At 35.2% G+C, this 19295-nt stretch overlaps 1 protein-coding gene across 1 annotated transcript in view; it reads left to right on the forward strand.

Annotated features, from left to right (window-relative positions):
• Nucleotides 1–19295, forward strand: part of WDR72 (WD repeat domain 72) — a 195257-nt gene that overhangs the window by 56382 nt on the left and 119580 nt on the right. Inside the window, exon 13 of the mRNA XM_052647061.1 lies at nt 1794–1996. Coding sequence (XP_052503021.1) covers nt 1794–1996 — 203 coding nt within the window. The remainder of the gene's footprint in view (nt 1–1793; nt 1997–19295) is intronic.

A 19295-nucleotide genomic window follows, 5' to 3' on the forward strand; every position in this document is an offset into this window, starting at 1 on the left:
ACTCTTGAGAGTCCCTTGGACTGCAAGGAGATCCAACCAGTCCATTCTGAAGGAGATCAGCCCTGGGATTTCTTTGGAAGGAATGATGCTAAAGCTGAAACTCCAATACTTTGGCCACCTCATGGGAAGAGTTGACTCATTGGAAAAGACTCTGATGCTGGGAGGGATTGGGGGCAGGAGGAGAAGGGGACGACAGAGGATGAGATGGCTGGATGGCATCACTGACTCGATGGACGTGAGTCTTGGTGAACTCCAGGAGTTGGTGATGGAAAGGGAGGCCTGGTGTGCTGCGATTCATGGGATCGCAGAGTTGGACACCACTGAGCAACTGAATTGAACTGAACTGAACTGAATAATAGTTGTAGTAATAACTGTTATCTTTGGTTTGAGAAACTCTTCTTATTGTCATCCTTAACAGAAAAGACTTTCTTGGTGTTGCTGCCCGCTTTACTTGAAGGTGTATCTATCTTGATGGAAAAGGAAAGTTTCGAGAAATAACATTTGTAAGATGTATATGTTAAAGACATTAATTTATTAATGAAGAAATGTTGTAATGAAAAGATATCATGGCTAAAAGACCAGAGACTAAATTTCTGCCCAATATTTTAGCATAGTAGCTATTAATGACTCAGAATCCAAAGCACTAACTCAAGGTAGTTTCCTGCTGAAAAGGAAAGATATTGGAGGAGAGAAAGAGAAATGAGTAAGGTTTGAATAGTCATAATCTTCAACTCTACCTATGTATTCTAAAGACACAGGGGTATAGAAGCATTATTTCTATTTTCTTATTTGAATTACTTTAAATTTATTTTTTCTTAATACTATCAATAAGAATGATCTTTTTCCTTCTTAGCAAATATTATTGTACAACTGCTTCTTTCTTCATTGGTAGGAAAGGAATAGTAGTTTAAATTTTGTGTTTAGATTCTATGGAAAGCTCATTCTCCTTCCCCGGTTTACTTCATAGGATATAGAGTATATAATCTAGTATGAGCCATAAAATGAACTCATAACTGATGTGAGACAGTGGTCATGGTTAATTGATATTTATTGAGATTTCACTGAGTGTTATGACAATGTATTTTATAAAAACACTGTGAATTCTTTTTTGACACTTTTGCTCGTTTTATACTTGTTTCTTTTAACTTTAAACTCCACTTGTCAGTACCTTGAAATTCTGAAACTGTAAGAATGGCAGAGTAGAGGGCAAATAATTTTTTTTCTCTCCTAATAGAATAAGAAATAAAAGCCAAATGCATAACAGCAACAGTATCAGCAATATCATCACTAGCCAGAAAACCCTAGAGAGGCCTGAACTGCTGAAGATGAAGGCATCAGGCATCTGCATTCTTATTGCCTCTATTCACTTAAATGCTGTATTACCAGTTTTGAGGTTGGGAACCCAAGCAAAGCACTGTGGAGTCTCTGTTGTTTGTGAGTTGGAACACTAGGGGACAGCACTAAAATATTCCATAGTTGTTTGTTATTGATCACTTGCATACTGTATAATAAGTAGGAGAGTTTACTGTTAATGACTATTGAATGCTCTGTTGATTTCAGTGGACGAAAGAGCACAAAGAGGAATATGAGTGTCTCAAGTCTATAATTTTAGCCTTTATAAAAAAATGATTTGATAATTTAGAGGAAGCTCCAGGCTGTCCTTTGGTTGCAAGGAGATAGCAAGGCATGATAACTGAAAAAATTGTGATTTTTCTGTTTTGAGTGGTTTCTTCTTTTTATTCTTTGGGGGTAAATATTTTGCGTAAATTTTTATTTCTAATCTTGTTTTTCAGGCACTTTGGAAAGACATGAAACAGGAGAAAGAGCGAAGATTATTCTTAACTGTTGTGATGATTCACAGCTTCCAAAGCCTGAATCTATACTTCCAGTGGCCTCAGAGACACATAAGCACAAAAGTGTAGAACAGAGGTCCTCCAGCTTGTCCCAGTTTGGGCCAATACGTTACCCTGGTCTGCAGGTGGAGTCTTCATGTAAGGTAAGTTCAAATCAAGCTGCTGCTCACAGTAAACATTACCCACCCCAAGTAAGAAGTAATGCGCTTTCATCAATATCTGCCCATTAAAAATCAGCACAAAGATAACAACTCAGAGATGATTGTATCTACCAGACATGCCTTCCAAGCAATCTTGGGTAAATTGGGATAAGTTTTTGAGTGATTATTATTTTTGAATGAATATAGCATTCTTTTTTTGATGAAGACATGTTCTGGCTTATCAATATTGAGCCAATTTTATATGAATTATTGAATTCTAGATGGTTTTTAATGAAAGGGGGGTGGGAACCTATATTTTGTGGTCTGGTTCCTTTTTTTTTTCATGCAAACTCCATCATTGTGTATTAAATAAGGCTTAGAATTCTGACATGCTAATGATCCTAGAGATGCTAAGTGTATCAAAATAATTCAAACAATGATCTAATTTTTCTGAAGCTTTTTTGTTTTTATTTGTGATAAGCAAATTAAGAAGAAGTCAAATACCTAAGTGGGAAAAAAAAATATGTATCTATATGTAGTGAGAGGATGTGTCATCTTTAACAAAGATGGCTGCTAAACTGTGCCTCAGAGCTGCAGGGGTGGGGGTGGAGGCACCAGCATATGAGCATCACCTTTTCAGGTTTGAAGACTAGATTCAGCTTTTATCAGTGAGGTCAGTGTTTGTCAGTCTTTTGAGAACTAAATCATACTAACCAAACACCCAAGAAGTGAATACGTAAACTAGAATGACAGTTATTTAATTTACAATGATAAATATGATTGCAGTTCATTGCTCTGCATAGTCTCACTGTAGCAAAGCTGCATAGCATGGGGGAGAATGGGGAGGTGGAATTTTAACAGAGGATTCCTTGATGGGCTTCAAGTCAGAGCCCTGAGCTCTGAAAAGCTAATGCAATGGTTGCTGTCACCCCATCAGGATACTTTCTCTATTGGTCAAGCCTGGTATACACTGAAAATTTTCTACATTTTGGTTTCCCTCTTTAAGACTCCATTTAGGCCACCTACTTCTATGCTTTCTCCTGCAGATGTTAAAACCAGCGATTTGGCTGCAGCTTTTTTTTTTTTTTTTTTTCCATTTCTTTTTTCCTGAGTATAATTATTTTCAGATTTTCCAAATCTTTTTCATGTTCTTATTTAAAGAAATCATGGGGTTTTTATTTGCTTTTTGGCCCTGTGAGAAAGTGGGACCTTATTTCCCTGACCAGAGATCCAGCCTGTGCCCTCTGCAGTGGAAGGCTCAAAGCCTTAACCACTAGACTCCCAAGGACTTCCCAAGGGGCCATGTTTTATAAGGACAATTATATCAATATACTAAAATTTTTAACATTAATAACTGAAGTTGAAAGTGATAGGGTCTTAGTCTCTCCTAAGTGCGAGACTGAACCACACTTCTATTACATATTTTAAGACGGAGGTGTTCAAAGCCCAGTGAGAAAGACCATCAGACTGCCATGTATTCCATCTTAATGTGACTTTGTTGCTTTTTGTTCACAATAGAATGTGTATCTTATAGTGGAAATTATATGCCAGAACAGTAGATGAGAACTTGGATATGTCTCTTGACTCATGCATGTCAGGTGCCTAGGGTCTGCAGGAGCACATCTCATTTATCAAGTGCCTATTTTACTAGTTTAATTCCCAGAAGGTAAGCTGATTGCTATTTCATTCAGTTTCTTGAAGGACTTCAGAGCTACCTTTTAGGTGGTGATAACAGTATATATTTCTTTATGTAATTTTGTTCTGTCTTTTGACTCCAAAAAGTAATAAAATCCTGGGGTCTTGTTTTCCTACTCTTAGGTTGATTCCAACTTTATTTCCTAGCTGCTACCCTTTACCTGGATGACTATAGTCTCCAATTTTTACTCTCTACAGAGTTGGAGAATTGAATTAGACAGGACTATGACCTCCTTTGTTCTATATGTTATACTTCTCTTATTATTAGGCTTCCTGTTAAATAGAGCTATTTTTATTTGTGCTTCTCCTAAGTTATAGCTTCTCCAATTATATACTGCATATCTTCATCTCATCCTCTTAGATTTAAGCCTTTAAGACTATTTTATCTTAATTTTTTGTGCGGGGGGGGAGTGGGGGGTGGGGTGCCGGCGCTGCATCAGTCTTAGTTGCGGCATGCAGAATCTTCAGTTATAGCATGTGAACTCAGTTGCAGCAAATGGGATCTAGTTCCCTGACCAGGGATCAAATTCCCCTACTTTGAGAGTGTGGAGTCTTAGCCACAGAGCCACAAGGGAAGTCCCTATCTTAATCTTTTATTGATAAATTTGATAAGCATAAAATTTCAAGAATGCTTATAAATTCCCCATCCTCCTTTTTGTTAATATAATAAAATGCTTTATTAGTTTTCAAAAGAAAAAAATGTCAGATTTAAAGATAGGAATTAAATCACACTCATTTCAGAGCTGGAGAAAAAGACAATAAGTCTGAAATTTAGAAATATGTAGGATAACTGTGTTTCAGAATTTTTTGATGTAGACTTCAGTGAGAAACAAATGAAATATTTTCAAATAGTATCATGAATTGTTTAAGTGGAAGAACAACATGTAATATGTGTGGTGAGTTCTTTGTGTTTGGCAACATTTGGCATTTATTAGGATTCTGTATTCACTTTTCCTTCTTGCATTCGTAGAGTGCATATAGATTTAGGGAAAGGTTTTAAAGAGAACAACAAATACAATAAAACATTTAAAAAATGGGTCCAATTTGACATGCTAGAGGAGTCGATTATGTGCAGCTAGATAAAGAAAAATCTTTGCAGGTAGGAGCGGGCCAGAGTCTTAAAGGATTTAAAGGAATACAATATCATATTAGTGATGGGGAAATGCTTTTCTCAGATTCAGCTGAGGATAAAATAAGATAGGAACTGTTTAAATTGCAGTGGGAGGAATTTAGCTTTAAGGTAGAAAATAAACAACCTTACTAAAATCATCTCTACATGGCAGAACTCTTTGTTACCTCATCAGATTTTAATGAGGGAAGTCCTTTTTTGTCTATTAGTTGGTTGGTTGGTTTAATTTTTTTTTTCTGCACTTCTTGTCTGTAAAATGAATGAAAAAGTAAATAAATAGGATTTTTGAACTGCCACAATTTAGACCAATTGTAATGTCCTGGAAATGTCTTAAAAAAACAAACAAACTGATTTTCTGTAGAACGGGTACCCAAAAGCTCCAACTGGTTGCTTACTTAAAGTTACAAGGTTTAATACGGCAGTCATTAACCATACATAGCTACTGAGCATTTGAAATTTGGCTAGCACCATATGTTAAAATGATATTTTGGATATGTAGGCTTAAATAAAATGTTATTAAAATCAATTTCACCTGTTTCCTTTTATTTTTTCAATATGGCTACTAGGCATTTTAAAATTACACATGTAATTTGCATTTTATTTATGTTGAAATATTTAGGGACAAATGTTTGAACTAGACCAGGGATAAGCAAATTTGTTTGTAAAGGACCAGATGGTAAATATTTTAGGCTTTATAGGCCATAATTTTGCTATTTGAACTATTTAACTCAGTTCTTGCAGCAGAGAAGCCACCATAGACAATTCTTACACAAATGAATGTGGCTGTGTTTAGATAAAACTTTATTTACAAAAACAGGCAGTGGACCAGATTTGATACTCACTGCCCATTATTTGGAAATTTCTGATCTAGTCAGCCCTCTCTAGACTTGGAAATCGTGAGGTATTTGGAGGAGTACTGGCAAAACAGCCAATACCTACCATCTCCTTAGATATCTACATTTTTAATGAAGCAACTTATCCCAGCTTCTTCTCCACTATGAGGAATATAATCCAAAAGGCCTTGTGTCACTCTGTTCCCTGACAGCAGTAATGGAATTCGTATGTTTGAAAGTCCGCCCTTTGTAGAAAACAAATGGGTGCATTATACTCTCTAATCCAAGTGAGATCTTTTAAAATAAAATTTTCTTTAAATAATGCACTTAAATATGCATCATTATCTAAATAGATAATATTGGTTATAAATAATCCATTTACATATATTCCAAATAAGCTTTCGAGACATATGTTTGGATTTTTTTAATCTTTAGTTGACTTTAGAGTGATGTCTGTTTGGTGACATTTGCTGAAAAATCTTAGAGCTTTATGTGCTACCTCCTGTAAAACACAGATGGTGTACTGCTAGGCCCCCAATAGAGAACTGGATCCCAGTACTACTTATTATTTTAGTAGAATGGAACATTAGTTCTTCTACATTTTATGACACAGAAACATAATCAAAATGAAACTAGAGTTGTTTCTTGATGGTGGAATTTGAAATTTTCTCCTGAAAATTTATGTGTATCAATATGAAATAATAATTCATTGTGGCAATATTACATGTTGCAGATTAATTCTATTTTCACTAAACTATCTACAATATACTGTCAAAATTATTATTACAAAAAAGAAAAAATATTTATTTGAAGATAAGTGTGTTATATAAGGATAAATCCTCAGTATAGAATGATAATCTTCACATTTTTGATTACTAATTTTTAGTATATTCTCTTTAATATAATAAGCAGCATATGACTGTTTTTTTCTAATGTAGATAATATTTTGCATCAATTTTATATAATTTTAAAAAGAAACAGATTTTTATTACTAGACGTATAAGTCCTTCATGAAAACATAGGAATCTATCTATAAACATTGAATTAAGATTTTTGTTTTGAAGACTTTGGTTTAGTGAAGCCCAACTTAAAACTTAGTGCCTAAATGGTATCACCATTCCTGGTGAGCTAGAATAAAGAAATACAATTGAGGAGAAATAAAGGCCATTTGCTTTTTGAACACATGTGAGGTGATGCAAGTCCTTAACAGAGTATAGCCGTTTCTCATAAGCATTTTATATAATAATTTTAACTATCAAGTCAAAACATTTCTGTAATATGTAATTTTTTACACTTGTTTTATGAAGGATATCTCCTTTCTCACTTTGTGGCGTGAGTTTTCAGGATTTTAAAATTAAAAAAATTAAAAACTGAAAAGCAAAAAAAAGAAAGAAAAAAAAGAAAGTTCCCTCAATGTTGAGGAAAACTCTGAAAAGCATATCACAGCTTTGTTCCAAAACTAATTCAGGAGGGCTCCGAGTGTCTATGAAACTATGAAAAGTCGGAGCAGCACTATTAAAATGAGTCCAGCTGTCTGCCTCGCACGCAGAAGCAACCCTGCATTTCCTCACAGGACTTCAAAGCCTTGCTTGTATCTAAACATTTGTTGGCCATGTAAATCAAGGCACAAAAGGAAAACGCTGCTATTTCACGGTGCGCCGCTGGTCTGAGTCCGGCATTGTGCTGCACGTGCCGGTGGGGAGTGCCAGGAACAGAAGGGCACTGTTCTGACTGTGTGACAAATGTAGTTAACACCAGATCCATATTAATGTTGTCAAGTTCCCTTGATGTATTTAAACAGACTTTAATTATTTTCAGCGTCCAAAGGCCTGAAATATATAGCCTAATAGTTCTTCAAAGAAAGCTTACTTAATGTGTGAATGTAAAACCTCTCATAAAAATGAAACTTTTATATTAGCCATAGTCATTGACATAGGTTATTCATCAAGTCAGCAATTTGTGTGGCAAAGTGCCATTTGAATAGTGTATTGTTAGGCTACTTATGGTCCACTTGACAAGGGCTCTTGCTGTAAATAGTGCAATTTGACTCCAGCTGTTAAAGAGTGGCTTTGACAGCAGCCAAATAGAATGGAGATGCCTTACTGCACTGCCGAAAAATCAATATTGGGTTCTTGTTCATGGTAACCTGTTCTTTTCTCTTCTGTAGATTTATAAACGACTATCAAGGGTTTATAAGTGGAAGTTTAAATATTATTTTAAATGCAATTCTCTTTGAGTTTCAAATTAAGGTGTGATAAATGGTTACAAGTACAGAGTTTTAGGATATTATTTCCACCCTCTGGTTCATGTTTAGTCACAATTACAGTTAAGTTGAATTTGGATTCTCCAGCTACAGTAGAAAAGAATTAGTGTAAAACATGGGCTCAAAATTGTGTGCTTATTGTATATTGCCAGTGCAATTATTTCTTCTTTTTTATTTTCTTATCAATTTATCTTCAGTGTCCTCCCATCTTCTCTGTGTGTGTACCTTTTTGTATAGATGGCAGGGTTCTTTGTGGCTGTGCCCATAGCAACACCCACAGATGTTGACAGCAGTAATGTCCCCTGTGTTGTTGAAGATTTCCCTAAAGCAGAGTCTTGCTGGTTTTGAAGATTTTTCTAGCGGTTTTCAGCAATACAGGGTTGCTATGATACCTGACTGGCAGTAATAGATATTGAATCTGTTAATTACAGTAACCACACACAGGGACTTTTTTCTTTCGGTTTTTCTGCTGTTGCTAGCTGTTATATTTAAGATACAGAAGAGGAAGTGAAATTATATACTCAAGATGAGAATATATTTCAAGAGTTTACTTTGACTCTTGATATTTAGTTTTAAAAATGTCCTGGGATAAAAACCTTTCAGCTGACTGATGCAGATAGAGTTTACTTAAATTACAAATATAATTTATTTAGCTAATTACCAATTTTGACTGAATTTGATTTTGAATTTTTATTGTTTACTTGAGATGTCATTAAGTTTTCATCTAAGGTGTGCTAAGCAGGATTTGAAGGAGCTATCATTTTTAACATGAAAAAAGCTGGTATAATGAGTACTTTTTCAATTACCTCTTTCAGTGAAAGCTGTTAAAATAGTTGTCTTCCTATTACTAACGAGCTCTGCATTTATTCAATTTGTGACTGAGATAGCAACTCAAAATTCATAAAGCTGATAATATAATTGTGTACTAAGACCTTTAAGGCTGATTCAAGGTCAATGTCACTGTTTTTGTAATTGCTGATAGGCAGTTCTCACTTCTTCAAGAGGAAGGGTTGGTTCTGCTTTGATTTTACTTGATTTTACAAATTGTTATCTCTTCTGTTAATTCTAAAGTTAACCTTTTCACTGAATAAATGTTTATGTTATTCTCTAGTACTGGATTTAGCCTGGATATACCTCAGTAGCTTTTCCCACACCCCATAATATTAATCAACCCGGTTAGAAACATGGAAATCTAGGATTATAACTTTCTTCTTGAAGTAAATATTCCAATTTTAGTCATCAATTAACTTGTGGGTGAGGATTCTAGCTTAGAAACTTGAATAAAAGTTAAACATAGCAGGCATTTTTATTTTGCATTTGGATTAATCTAGGGACAGAGTGACATAATTTATTAAAGCATGTCTTTAATTTGACTCCATTATCATCAGTAGTTTTATGGACATATTTTAGAAAGCATGAATTATGTAATAATGTACACACCATATTACACACCCATAACCATTTAGAGACTTTTTGTTTCTCTCTCATTTCTTCTGTTCTTTCCTACTTTTCTTTCTTCACTTGCAGTTGAAAAACAAAGACAAAACCTTGTGGCTTTCCAAAGTTGTTAAGGCCAGCTTCTTGTAGGATCTAAAGATAGACCTAGTCAACTTACTGAAAGAGGCCTGAATCTTCTGGGATGAAAAGTCACTTTAGTGGATTTGGATGTTCTGTTATTGAGCATGTTTGCTGGTTAAAATGTGATGCTAAATGTTACCCCTTTACAGAAACTTGGTAACCCAGTCACTGTCTGACATCAGGAATATTCTCTGTTTATATCCCATTTTTGATGATACTCTGAAGGGTGAAAAAATGAAGTTTGTAGAAATTCAGATTTTGAGTTAACTAAAAGGGTTAATAGCTTATAAAAGAAAGAAAACAAAGATAATAAAAAGTTTCTTTTTGAAAGTTGTGATCATATCACTTACTGACTAAGAGTACCAACTGGACCCATTTAAAGGAATCCCAACAGGAGCACTACTTCTGTACCAATGACTTATATCGAAACTGGCCCTAAGAGAGCAACAAATGCAAAAATGTAATATGAAGCAATTTCCATAAAAGAAAGCATCTATTCTCACAGAATATTTCCCATAAGTTGCTAAAAACAAAATGCATTAAGACTAGCTTTATTCATTTGACATAAAAGCATGAAATTATTAAAAAATATATCCAGTTAATATTCTCATCCATTTTTCTGAACTGAGTTTTAACAGTGACATCCTGAAGGTACAACTAGTTCTCTGTATCTTCATATGATATTCATGGCAATAAATACAAATAATGACATAAATTACATTATTTGTAATTTTCTACATATTATGAAGCTCATAATACTCTGGAAATAGTTGAAATATCCTGCCTAAGCTTTCAGTCCATGTATGATTATCTCTACCAGATATTTTTTAAATGGTCATAAGAGGCTGCTAGGTAACAAGGCCTTTCTTATACACATGTTTAACTTCATGCACATCCAAATAAAACTAAAATTTTATTATTTTTTGTTTTCACATAATGTCTGGGACATGATGGTTTTTATTTTATTTTTTATAACAATTGTTTCAGTTCAGTTCAGTCAGTCATGTCCGACGCTTTGCAATCCCGTGAGCCACAGCACGCCAGGCCTCCCTGTCCATCACCAACCCCTGGAGTCCACCCAAACCCATGTCCATTGAGTCGGTGATGCAATCCAACCATCTCATCCTCTGTCGTCCCCTTCTCCTCTTGCCCTCAATCTTTCCCAGCATCAGGGTCTTTTCAAATGAGTCAGCTCATTGCATCAGGTGGCCAAAGTATTGGAGTTTCAGCTTCAACGTCAGTCCTTCCAATGAACACCCAGGACTGATCTCCTTTAGAATGGACTGGTTGGATCTCCTTACAGTCCAAGGGACTCTCAAGCGTCTTCTCCAACACCATAGTTTAAAAGCATCAATTCTTTGGCGCTCCCAGCTTTCTTTAGAGTCCAACTCTCACATCCATACATGACCACTGGAAAAACCATAACCTTGACTAGATGGACCTTTGTTGATAAAGTGATGCCTCTGCTTTTTAATATGCTGTCTAGGTTGGTCATAACTTTCCTTCCAAGGAGTAAGCATCTTTTAATTTCATGGCTGCAATCACCATCTGCAGTGATTTTGGAGCCCAGAAAAATAAAGTCAGCCACTGTTTCCACTGTTTCCCCATCTATTTGCCATGAAGTGATGGGACCCGATGCCATGATCTTAGTTTTGTTTATTGGAATATAATTGCTTTACAGTGTTACATTTCTATGCCAGAAATCTGTATGACATTGGCTTCTTTGTTCAGGGTCTTACATGACTAAAATCCAGATGTCGGCTTCAATTACTATATCATCTGAGGCTGAGGTCCTCTTGCACTCTTAATCAGGTTATTGGCAGAAATTAGTTCTTTGTGGTTATAGGACCGGGGTCCCTGTTTTCTTGTTGGCTGTCAGCCTGGGAGGGGGCACACATTCCTTGCCATATAGTCCTTTTCATCTTCAGGACAGCAATGGAAAACTTCTTATGAATGGAATTCATTTAGTACTCTTAAGTCTCTGATTTCTCCCTCAGCCAACAGCCATAAAAAAAGTCTCTGCTTTCAAAAATTCAATGTGATTAACTCAGGATAACTCAGATAATTTTTTTATCTTAAGGTCAGCTGATTTGGAACCCTAGTTATATCATCACAATTCATGGCAGTACCTAGATTACCATTTGGTTGGGTAAATGGAAGAAGATATGCTTCACTGTGGTCTAAGAATATTGAGGGCAATCTTACAATTTTACCTATAGATGGAATCATTCTAACTCAGAGTGACTGCTGAATTACTTCTCTCTTCTTCCAGTTCTGGAACATTCCACATCTGATTAAGTTGTTAGCTGTCCTGATTAGCTATACTGGTACTAATCATTTCTGAAATTTGAATCAAACTCTTGTTTCTCTTTTGGACCTCTTCACCCTGTCTGTTCCTTCAGGGAGTTTCACATGCTGGATACCTGGATGAGTAATCAACACTGGAAAATATCTCCTTTAGAATTTCAGGATGTTCATAAAATTAAAATTGCTAATTTTTACTATTATTATGTAATTTATATTGTAGCTCCTAAACTGGGGACAATATCTACTCTTAGCATATTTTCTGAGTTTTAAATTTGATTTTGACACTTATCTTGGGCTGGAGATTGCACATATTCTTCACCTGAATGACTTCCCAATCTGTCGGATACACAGTACAGTTTATGAGCTGATCTTTGGTCACTCCACCAGCATGAACTTAGATGGGAAGAAAAGAGCCTCAGAAGTGGACCTTCCATTATTATTCATCTGACTTGCAATCATCCTGGGAATAAAATCCAAAGTCATAAAGAAAAAGATATTGAAAAACATCAACTATAGATCTGGGACCATAACCTAGATATTTCATCTCTAGCTACTTGGTCTCATTAAAGTAACTCATATTCCCCTACTACTTCTCATCTGCCAGAATATTTTCCCTCTGATTCTTTACCTTGAAGTCTAAGCTTCAATGTCACTTTCTCATAAAATAAGTAGCAACCCACTTCCCCTTATTCTCTGTCTCAACATCCTTTTTATTTCATTTTTTATCTTCCCCACTTTCCCAACAGTATAATCTCAAAGGGGACAGTGATCCGCCCCCTCTTCACCCTGCGTATTTACTTTGTCAGTCGATTGCTCAAAGTCCAAATTGGGTTTTTATGTGTGACTTGATCTTACAGAGGGAAGTGACCTAGTTAAAAAAAAAAAATTGTGATATCAAAGAGGTTGTTGAAATACAACTTCTACCCACCAATATTTAGACACAAGTTTTCAATCAGTTCAGAAGTTTGAAAGGCATACTGATATTGAGACCAGTCCAAATCAATTCAAAACTTAATAAGAAAAAATTTTTTAAAACTGGTGATGAAATTTAGGATATTTAGCATACTAGGGAGGAATGGTCCACTATAGGTAAGATAGGTAAACTGATATAGACTCAGAAAAGGAAGATTAAAAGACATTGTGGTTTCTTACCCGAGAAAAGTTTCTATTATTGCCTTAAATTCAGACTCCTTTTTCTTGTAACAAAGTTATCTAAAATAAGCACTCAAAAATAGCCCGAGGATTGTACTGTATATCATGAGCCCTCTGCTTCCCTCAAATAATTACTTTACTAAGCCCTCCCCTTGATACAAAACCCCTGAAGCCAGCAACAATCTAATCAACAGATTTGTAATAACTTTTAGAAATGTAAGTGTAATAAATATGAAGAGGCCTGATTTATGTTTCATTTCCCAGATGCAAAGTCTCTGGCACAATCCTCCATCCCTCAAGTGGCAAATATCACTTCCTACTTTCATAGATCATTTCAAATGTGCTGAACCTCTCATCAGAGGTTGGTGAAGAGAGGGCTGTATGACAGTAAATGCTTTGGGTAACTCCTTACTGTGGGAATGTAGGGTAGTGTGCTGTGTTAAAAGCTCCCGGAGATACCAACCCTCATGGAATTTGCTCTTTTTTCTTGTAAGATTTTTTTTCCTCCTCCAGGGAGATGTCTTGGTAATGGCAGGAAGGCCAGTGTCCCTCCGCATGGCTGTCCTACTGATTCCACTCTGCATGTATCTCTCCCTGCCTAATCCCACCTTCTCTCACCGCCTTGTTAAATCCTGCCCATACTACAATATATGCATGCTATTAAACATGCATTGGCTAATTAAACACTTGAAAGTTAATTATGGCTTGCCTAGCTATTTTACAAACATACATACAACTCATCTTCTCAACTAGATCTTGTGCATGTGTGCTAAGTCACTTCATTGTGTCTGATTCTTTGTGAACCAATAGACTATTGCTCCCCAGGCTCCTCTGTCCATGGGGTTCTCTGGGAGAGAATACTGCAGTGGGTTGCCGTACTCTCCTCCAGGGGATCTTTCTGACCTAGGGATTGAACCTGCGTCTCCTGCGCTGGAGATGGATTCTTTACCGCTGAGCCACCGGGGAATATCCAACTAGATCTTAAGCTACTTGAAAGAAAAGCCATGTTTGTATGTTATGTAAGTTTTATAGTGTGGAATGCAGAACAGAGTCATTTTTGTTCATTCAGCAAATATACAATGAACACCTACTATGTGCCAGATGCTCTTCTTTTAAATTTTTTTTTATTTCATAGTTGTGTGGGTTTGGACAAATTTACCTGTCATCACAGTCACAATATAGACCCCTCCCATCACACTCAGAATTTCCCCCATGGCTCTTCAGAGTCCACTCCTTCTCCTTGTCAGACATTCTTCTTGATACTAGTGATTTCAACTTCATTGAAATACTAGACATATTTTTAGTAGGAGTTAGACTATAATTTTTAAAAGAAGAACAAGGATGTTAGATAGTGATGAAGGCTTTGTGGAGAATTAACATCAGACAGTGTGATAGACAGTGCCTGGGGATTTATTCCAGGCTGAGTGATTAGGGAAGGTAACAGGAGGAAGTAGTATTTATATTGCATTTATATTGTCTGAATGGCAAGATGAGGCCAGCCATGTGGCTAGCAGAGGGGGCAGTTTTCTAGGCAAAGCAAACAGCTATTGCGAAAGATCTAATCAGGAATGAGCTTGATGTAGGAAATGAAGTCAAGAAAACAAGTGTGACTGGAGAGGTGGATCAGAGAATTAGAAGTTAGTGTCTAAGGTCACATAGAAGGAATTCTATTTAAATAGTATTCATTAGCTAGAACATGTTTACATTTAAATAGACTTTATACTTATTTATCAATGAGAACAACAGAAAATAAATTCAGCCTATGGTGCTCTGGGAGGGATGGGGTGAGGAGGGAGGTGGGAGGGGGCTTCAGGACAGTGGGACACATGTATATACCCATGGCTGATTCATGTTAATGTATGACAAAAACCACCATATTGTAAAGTAATTAGCCTCCAATTAAAATAAATGCACTAATTAAAAAAAAAAAAAAAAAAAAAGAAGTTAGTGTTAGAGAGTAAGATGGGGCAGACGCTGTTGGATGCACTAATCCAAAGTACAGAGTTTGAGTTTCTGCTGGATGTGGTAATCCCAAGTATAGAGTTTGAGTTCTACCTTAGTAAGGGGGGAGTTTTTTCATGGTTTATCTTCAAAGGAATGATGTAGTCTGATTTATGTTTTGAAAAGATCACTATGGTTGCTATGTGGATAAATAGATTAGAGGAAAGGGAGTGTCAGAAAGAAGATGCTATTGCATAGCTGCTACAAGAAAACTGTTAGTTGGTGCTGAGTTTTTTAACATCAAATTAATAAAAGCTATGATGCAATACATGTGCTTTAATAGACCTACATCCCAAAGTACTACTAGAACCCTATAATGGTGAGACCCATACTGTTCACAGAATGAACACAGAAGGTCATGCTGGTTCTAAATCTTGATGCATGAGTCATATTTTGCTGAGGAAAACAGTAAGTCCAAAGGCTCAGAATACAAAGATGAATGGTAGTAGGGGAATGATGGGAAGTTGATATACCTGGATGGCATAAGAACATCCAATGCAATCTTAATAAAGGATCCTTTCTTAGAATATAACTTACCTGAATCAAGGAGACTTAACACCTTAAATTTGGAAAGACCCTGATGCTGGGAGGGATTGGGGGCAGGAGGAGAAGGGGACAACAGAGGATGAGATGGCTGGATGGCATCACCAACTTGATGGAGTTTGAGAGAACTTCAGGTGTTGGTGATGGACAGGGAGGCCTGGCATGCTGCGATTCATGGGGTTGCAAAGAGTCGGACACGACTGAGCGACTGAACTGAACACTTTAAATTGTCTGTTTTATCTTTATACTGTGGTTTTGTCTAAAAAAAAATTTGTATACATTTAAAATTCTTGTTCATTTAGAATAGCCCAGGAATTTTCAGACATTTTCTGTCAAGGTTCAGATAGTAAGTATTTTTAGGTTTATGGGCCATATAGTCTCTATTACAACTACTCAGCTTTGTCTTTGTAATGCCAAAACATCCATTGGCAATACATAAAAAAGTGGGCTTTTGTATGGTTTAGTGATATTTTATTCATAAAAATGGCAATATTTGGTCTTCTGTTTTCTAACCTCTGCAGTAGGCAATACTGTGATTAGATTCTATTATAACTAAGTGTAATAAGCCACAAGAAGTGGAAGCTTTCCACTGGAAAGTATTGTTTTTGGTCATCATTAACAGATAATCTTGTAATCTCTCCTCTTCACTAAAATTTATAACTGTTTGCACTCAATTTTGGAGCTCTGATTTGTGAAGTCTATTTTGGCTTTTTGGACATTTTTGTCTTATTTCTCCAACTTCTTACTTCATGAAGGTAGTCTCCAAACTTGAATTTGTCAATTACCAGCTATGTGGTAATTTATTGTATGTAGTCAATTGAAATAATGCATGTCCTTGCTTAGGCATTTCATTAACTTTACATTTTACACTTATGTGAGGGTATTCTCTATGTATTGGTTTCAATTTAATAGGTATGCCTTAAAATGAATTGACATAAATATTTGGTGGCCATAGAGAGACATATATCCAAAATACGTGTTTGGCTGATTATTCTTTATATAAATATATATAAGAATCATTCCAGTCCCCCTTTTATCTATTCAGTAGTAAACCCATTCTAAGTTATTTTCAGCTGACATCCTTTCTGACCTTTTGGGCAATTATAAGCTTATTAGTATGATGTTTGGAAAGCATCAGTATGATACCAATGATTTAAAAGTCATAGTTGGGAACCAAAAGTGTTTGGAGTAAGTCAAATTAGTATACCTACAACCCATCTCTTTAGTTAGTTTTCATCTCTTAGGGGTATGACTGAAGAGTAATTTAGCAACATATGCTTGTTATCTTAGTTGATAATTATATATAGAAAGAGATTTAAAAATTGAAGGAAACAGTTACTATTCAAAGAGAGTATATGGGATTTATCTTCTGTGCTATGTATAAAATAGCTTTTAAATGAAATTATTTTGAGTTTGATATTACTACTTTTCTTCTATTAGTTTCATTGAATTGTTTATAGGATGTTGAGTAGACTACATGTGAAAAGCAAAAGCAATATAGTAAATTCTGCTTTTATAAAGGTAAGGATGGTTTTCAAATGTCTCTTGTTTTTCTTACTGATTAAACAAAAAATCTCAAAATGTATATCAATATCTTTAGTTTCATCTGTAATTCAGAATTTGGGGTCAGAGTTAACATTTCATATTCTGCGTTATTATGACTTTTACAATAGTGAAACATTTCTTTTCCTGAGATCTAGCCAAATTTATCCAGCATTGTGATGGCATCCTTACCATTGCCTTGTACCAAGATAAGATACTCTTTTCTATAGATTCTCTAATATTGATGAAACCCTACATTTAAGAGGAATATTTTGGCTTCAGTAGAAAGTCAGATAAGTTTATCAGCAAAAATTCTTAATTATTCCTGAATTTTAAAAATATATATACTTAGCTTGGGCTCTTCTAGAAAAATATCACAGATGCTGTGGCTTGTAAACAACAGAAATTTATTTCTCATTGTTTCAGAGGCTGGAAAGATTAAGGTACTCCCAAACTGGAGTGGTAAAGGCCCTCTTCCTGGTTGCATATGGCTGTTTTCATTGAACTCTCATATGGTGGAAAGAAAGAAAGCTAGATCTTTGAACTTTTCTTATAATCTCATAACCTCATTATCTCCCAAACCTCATCGTGTCCCATAGTCCCCATTTACACCTCCAAAGTCCCAAAGTCCTCATCTCCAAATACCATCATATGGAGATTACAATTTCAACCTATGGATTGGGGTTGGGGGTGGGGTCCTGACACACTTTCAGTCCACAGCATTTGGTTATGTGAATTATTTTCCACAATTCCTATTTGTCCACCCTTCAACTTGCCATTTTTTCCTTAACTCTCTCAGAGCTTTTGCCCCTAGTTGATTTCTGTCACATGGGTATTTCATTGCCTAGAAAGCAGATTGTATTATACATTTGTTCTTAGAATTATTTATAAAACCCTAAAACTTTAAAGCTGCTATTGATTTTTGCCCCTTTTTAGAAACTGAGACACACCTCTGGTTGTGGTTCTTTTTTGTTGAGAAGGATGCATTTGCCCCTAAACTTTGTTTCTAGTATGTTAGGCAATTCCCAGTCCTAGATGCCCTGAAATATTCCTTCTAACCCCTTGGTAATTTTGTTTACTTTCTTCTTTCCTTTTCTCTATCTCTCCTCTCACTAAACTACTTAATTCTCTAAAAGTGGTGCGTGGTTTGTGTAACTCTGACTCAGTTATGTCTCTTGTTTTGCTCTTGCCTACAAGCAAATCTGTTCGCCTTACAGAAATTAAGTGGATTGCTGAGAGATTATTTTGGATACACCATATAAGATTCTAGTAGCATAAATCTTATAAGAACAAAATATAGAAATAAAAAGTTTTGAAAAATTGAGTAGTATTCTTATAATTGAGACTTTGGTTAGTTTTTCTTTGTTTACTACAAATCAGAAGTTTTCAAGAATCGGAACTAAATAAATTTAACCTGCAGGTTTTAAAAAAGGTATCTTTTTTTAAGTCATTTAAAAAATAAACAGTTATAATTGTGATTTGTAGAACAACAGTCATATTTCAAGAGTAATAAGAAATATAGATTAAAAAAAATAAAAAGCATACTTGTTGTCATATTCCTTAAAGATCAGGTGACCTTACAGCCAGGATCACTGTGACAATCCTGATATAGGCCTATTGTTCCAGTGTAATAATTAACAGTGCACTATTTCACTCTCAAAAGTTGCCTGGTTTGAACAATAAATTATATGGTCATTTTACTTAAAGGAGATTAGCCTTTAGTTCAAGGGAATAAAAAATACGTCTTCTTTAGGTTAAAATTTTCAAAATATTCAAATAACCATAATGATATACTAACATAAACAAGTTAATAAAATATAAAACTGATGCTTAATCATTTTCCTTTTAAATTCAGATATGTAAAAATATTATACTCAGTTAGTAGGTGAATAACATAGTTTAAGAGCAATTAAAGTCTTTACTTTTATTTTATTCAACACTTAAAATCTTATTTTTTAGTATATAACTTTCTTTTGCATCATTAATTTTTTTAAAAAATGCAATAATGTCATTGAACAGTAATGAAAAGTAAACGCTGCATTTTTAAATGGTCTGTTATAGTAATCATGTAACCAAGTAAGCCTCAGCCATGCTTTACAAAATTCTATTCCTCATGCTAAAAAACAAAACCTACAATTAAAAAAGAAGCAAGCACGTCGATTAGCCAGAGTTAGAGTATGTTCTTTAAAACTGGAGATTTTGTTGGATATACTAACAATATTTTACACTCATAAACCAGTCTGAAGCCTGAAACACAAT

This window comes from Budorcas taxicolor, chromosome 10 (genome assembly GCF_023091745.1).
Source record: "Budorcas taxicolor isolate Tak-1 chromosome 10, Takin1.1, whole genome shotgun sequence".
Taxonomy (NCBI): Eukaryota; Metazoa; Chordata; class Mammalia; order Artiodactyla; family Bovidae; genus Budorcas; species Budorcas taxicolor.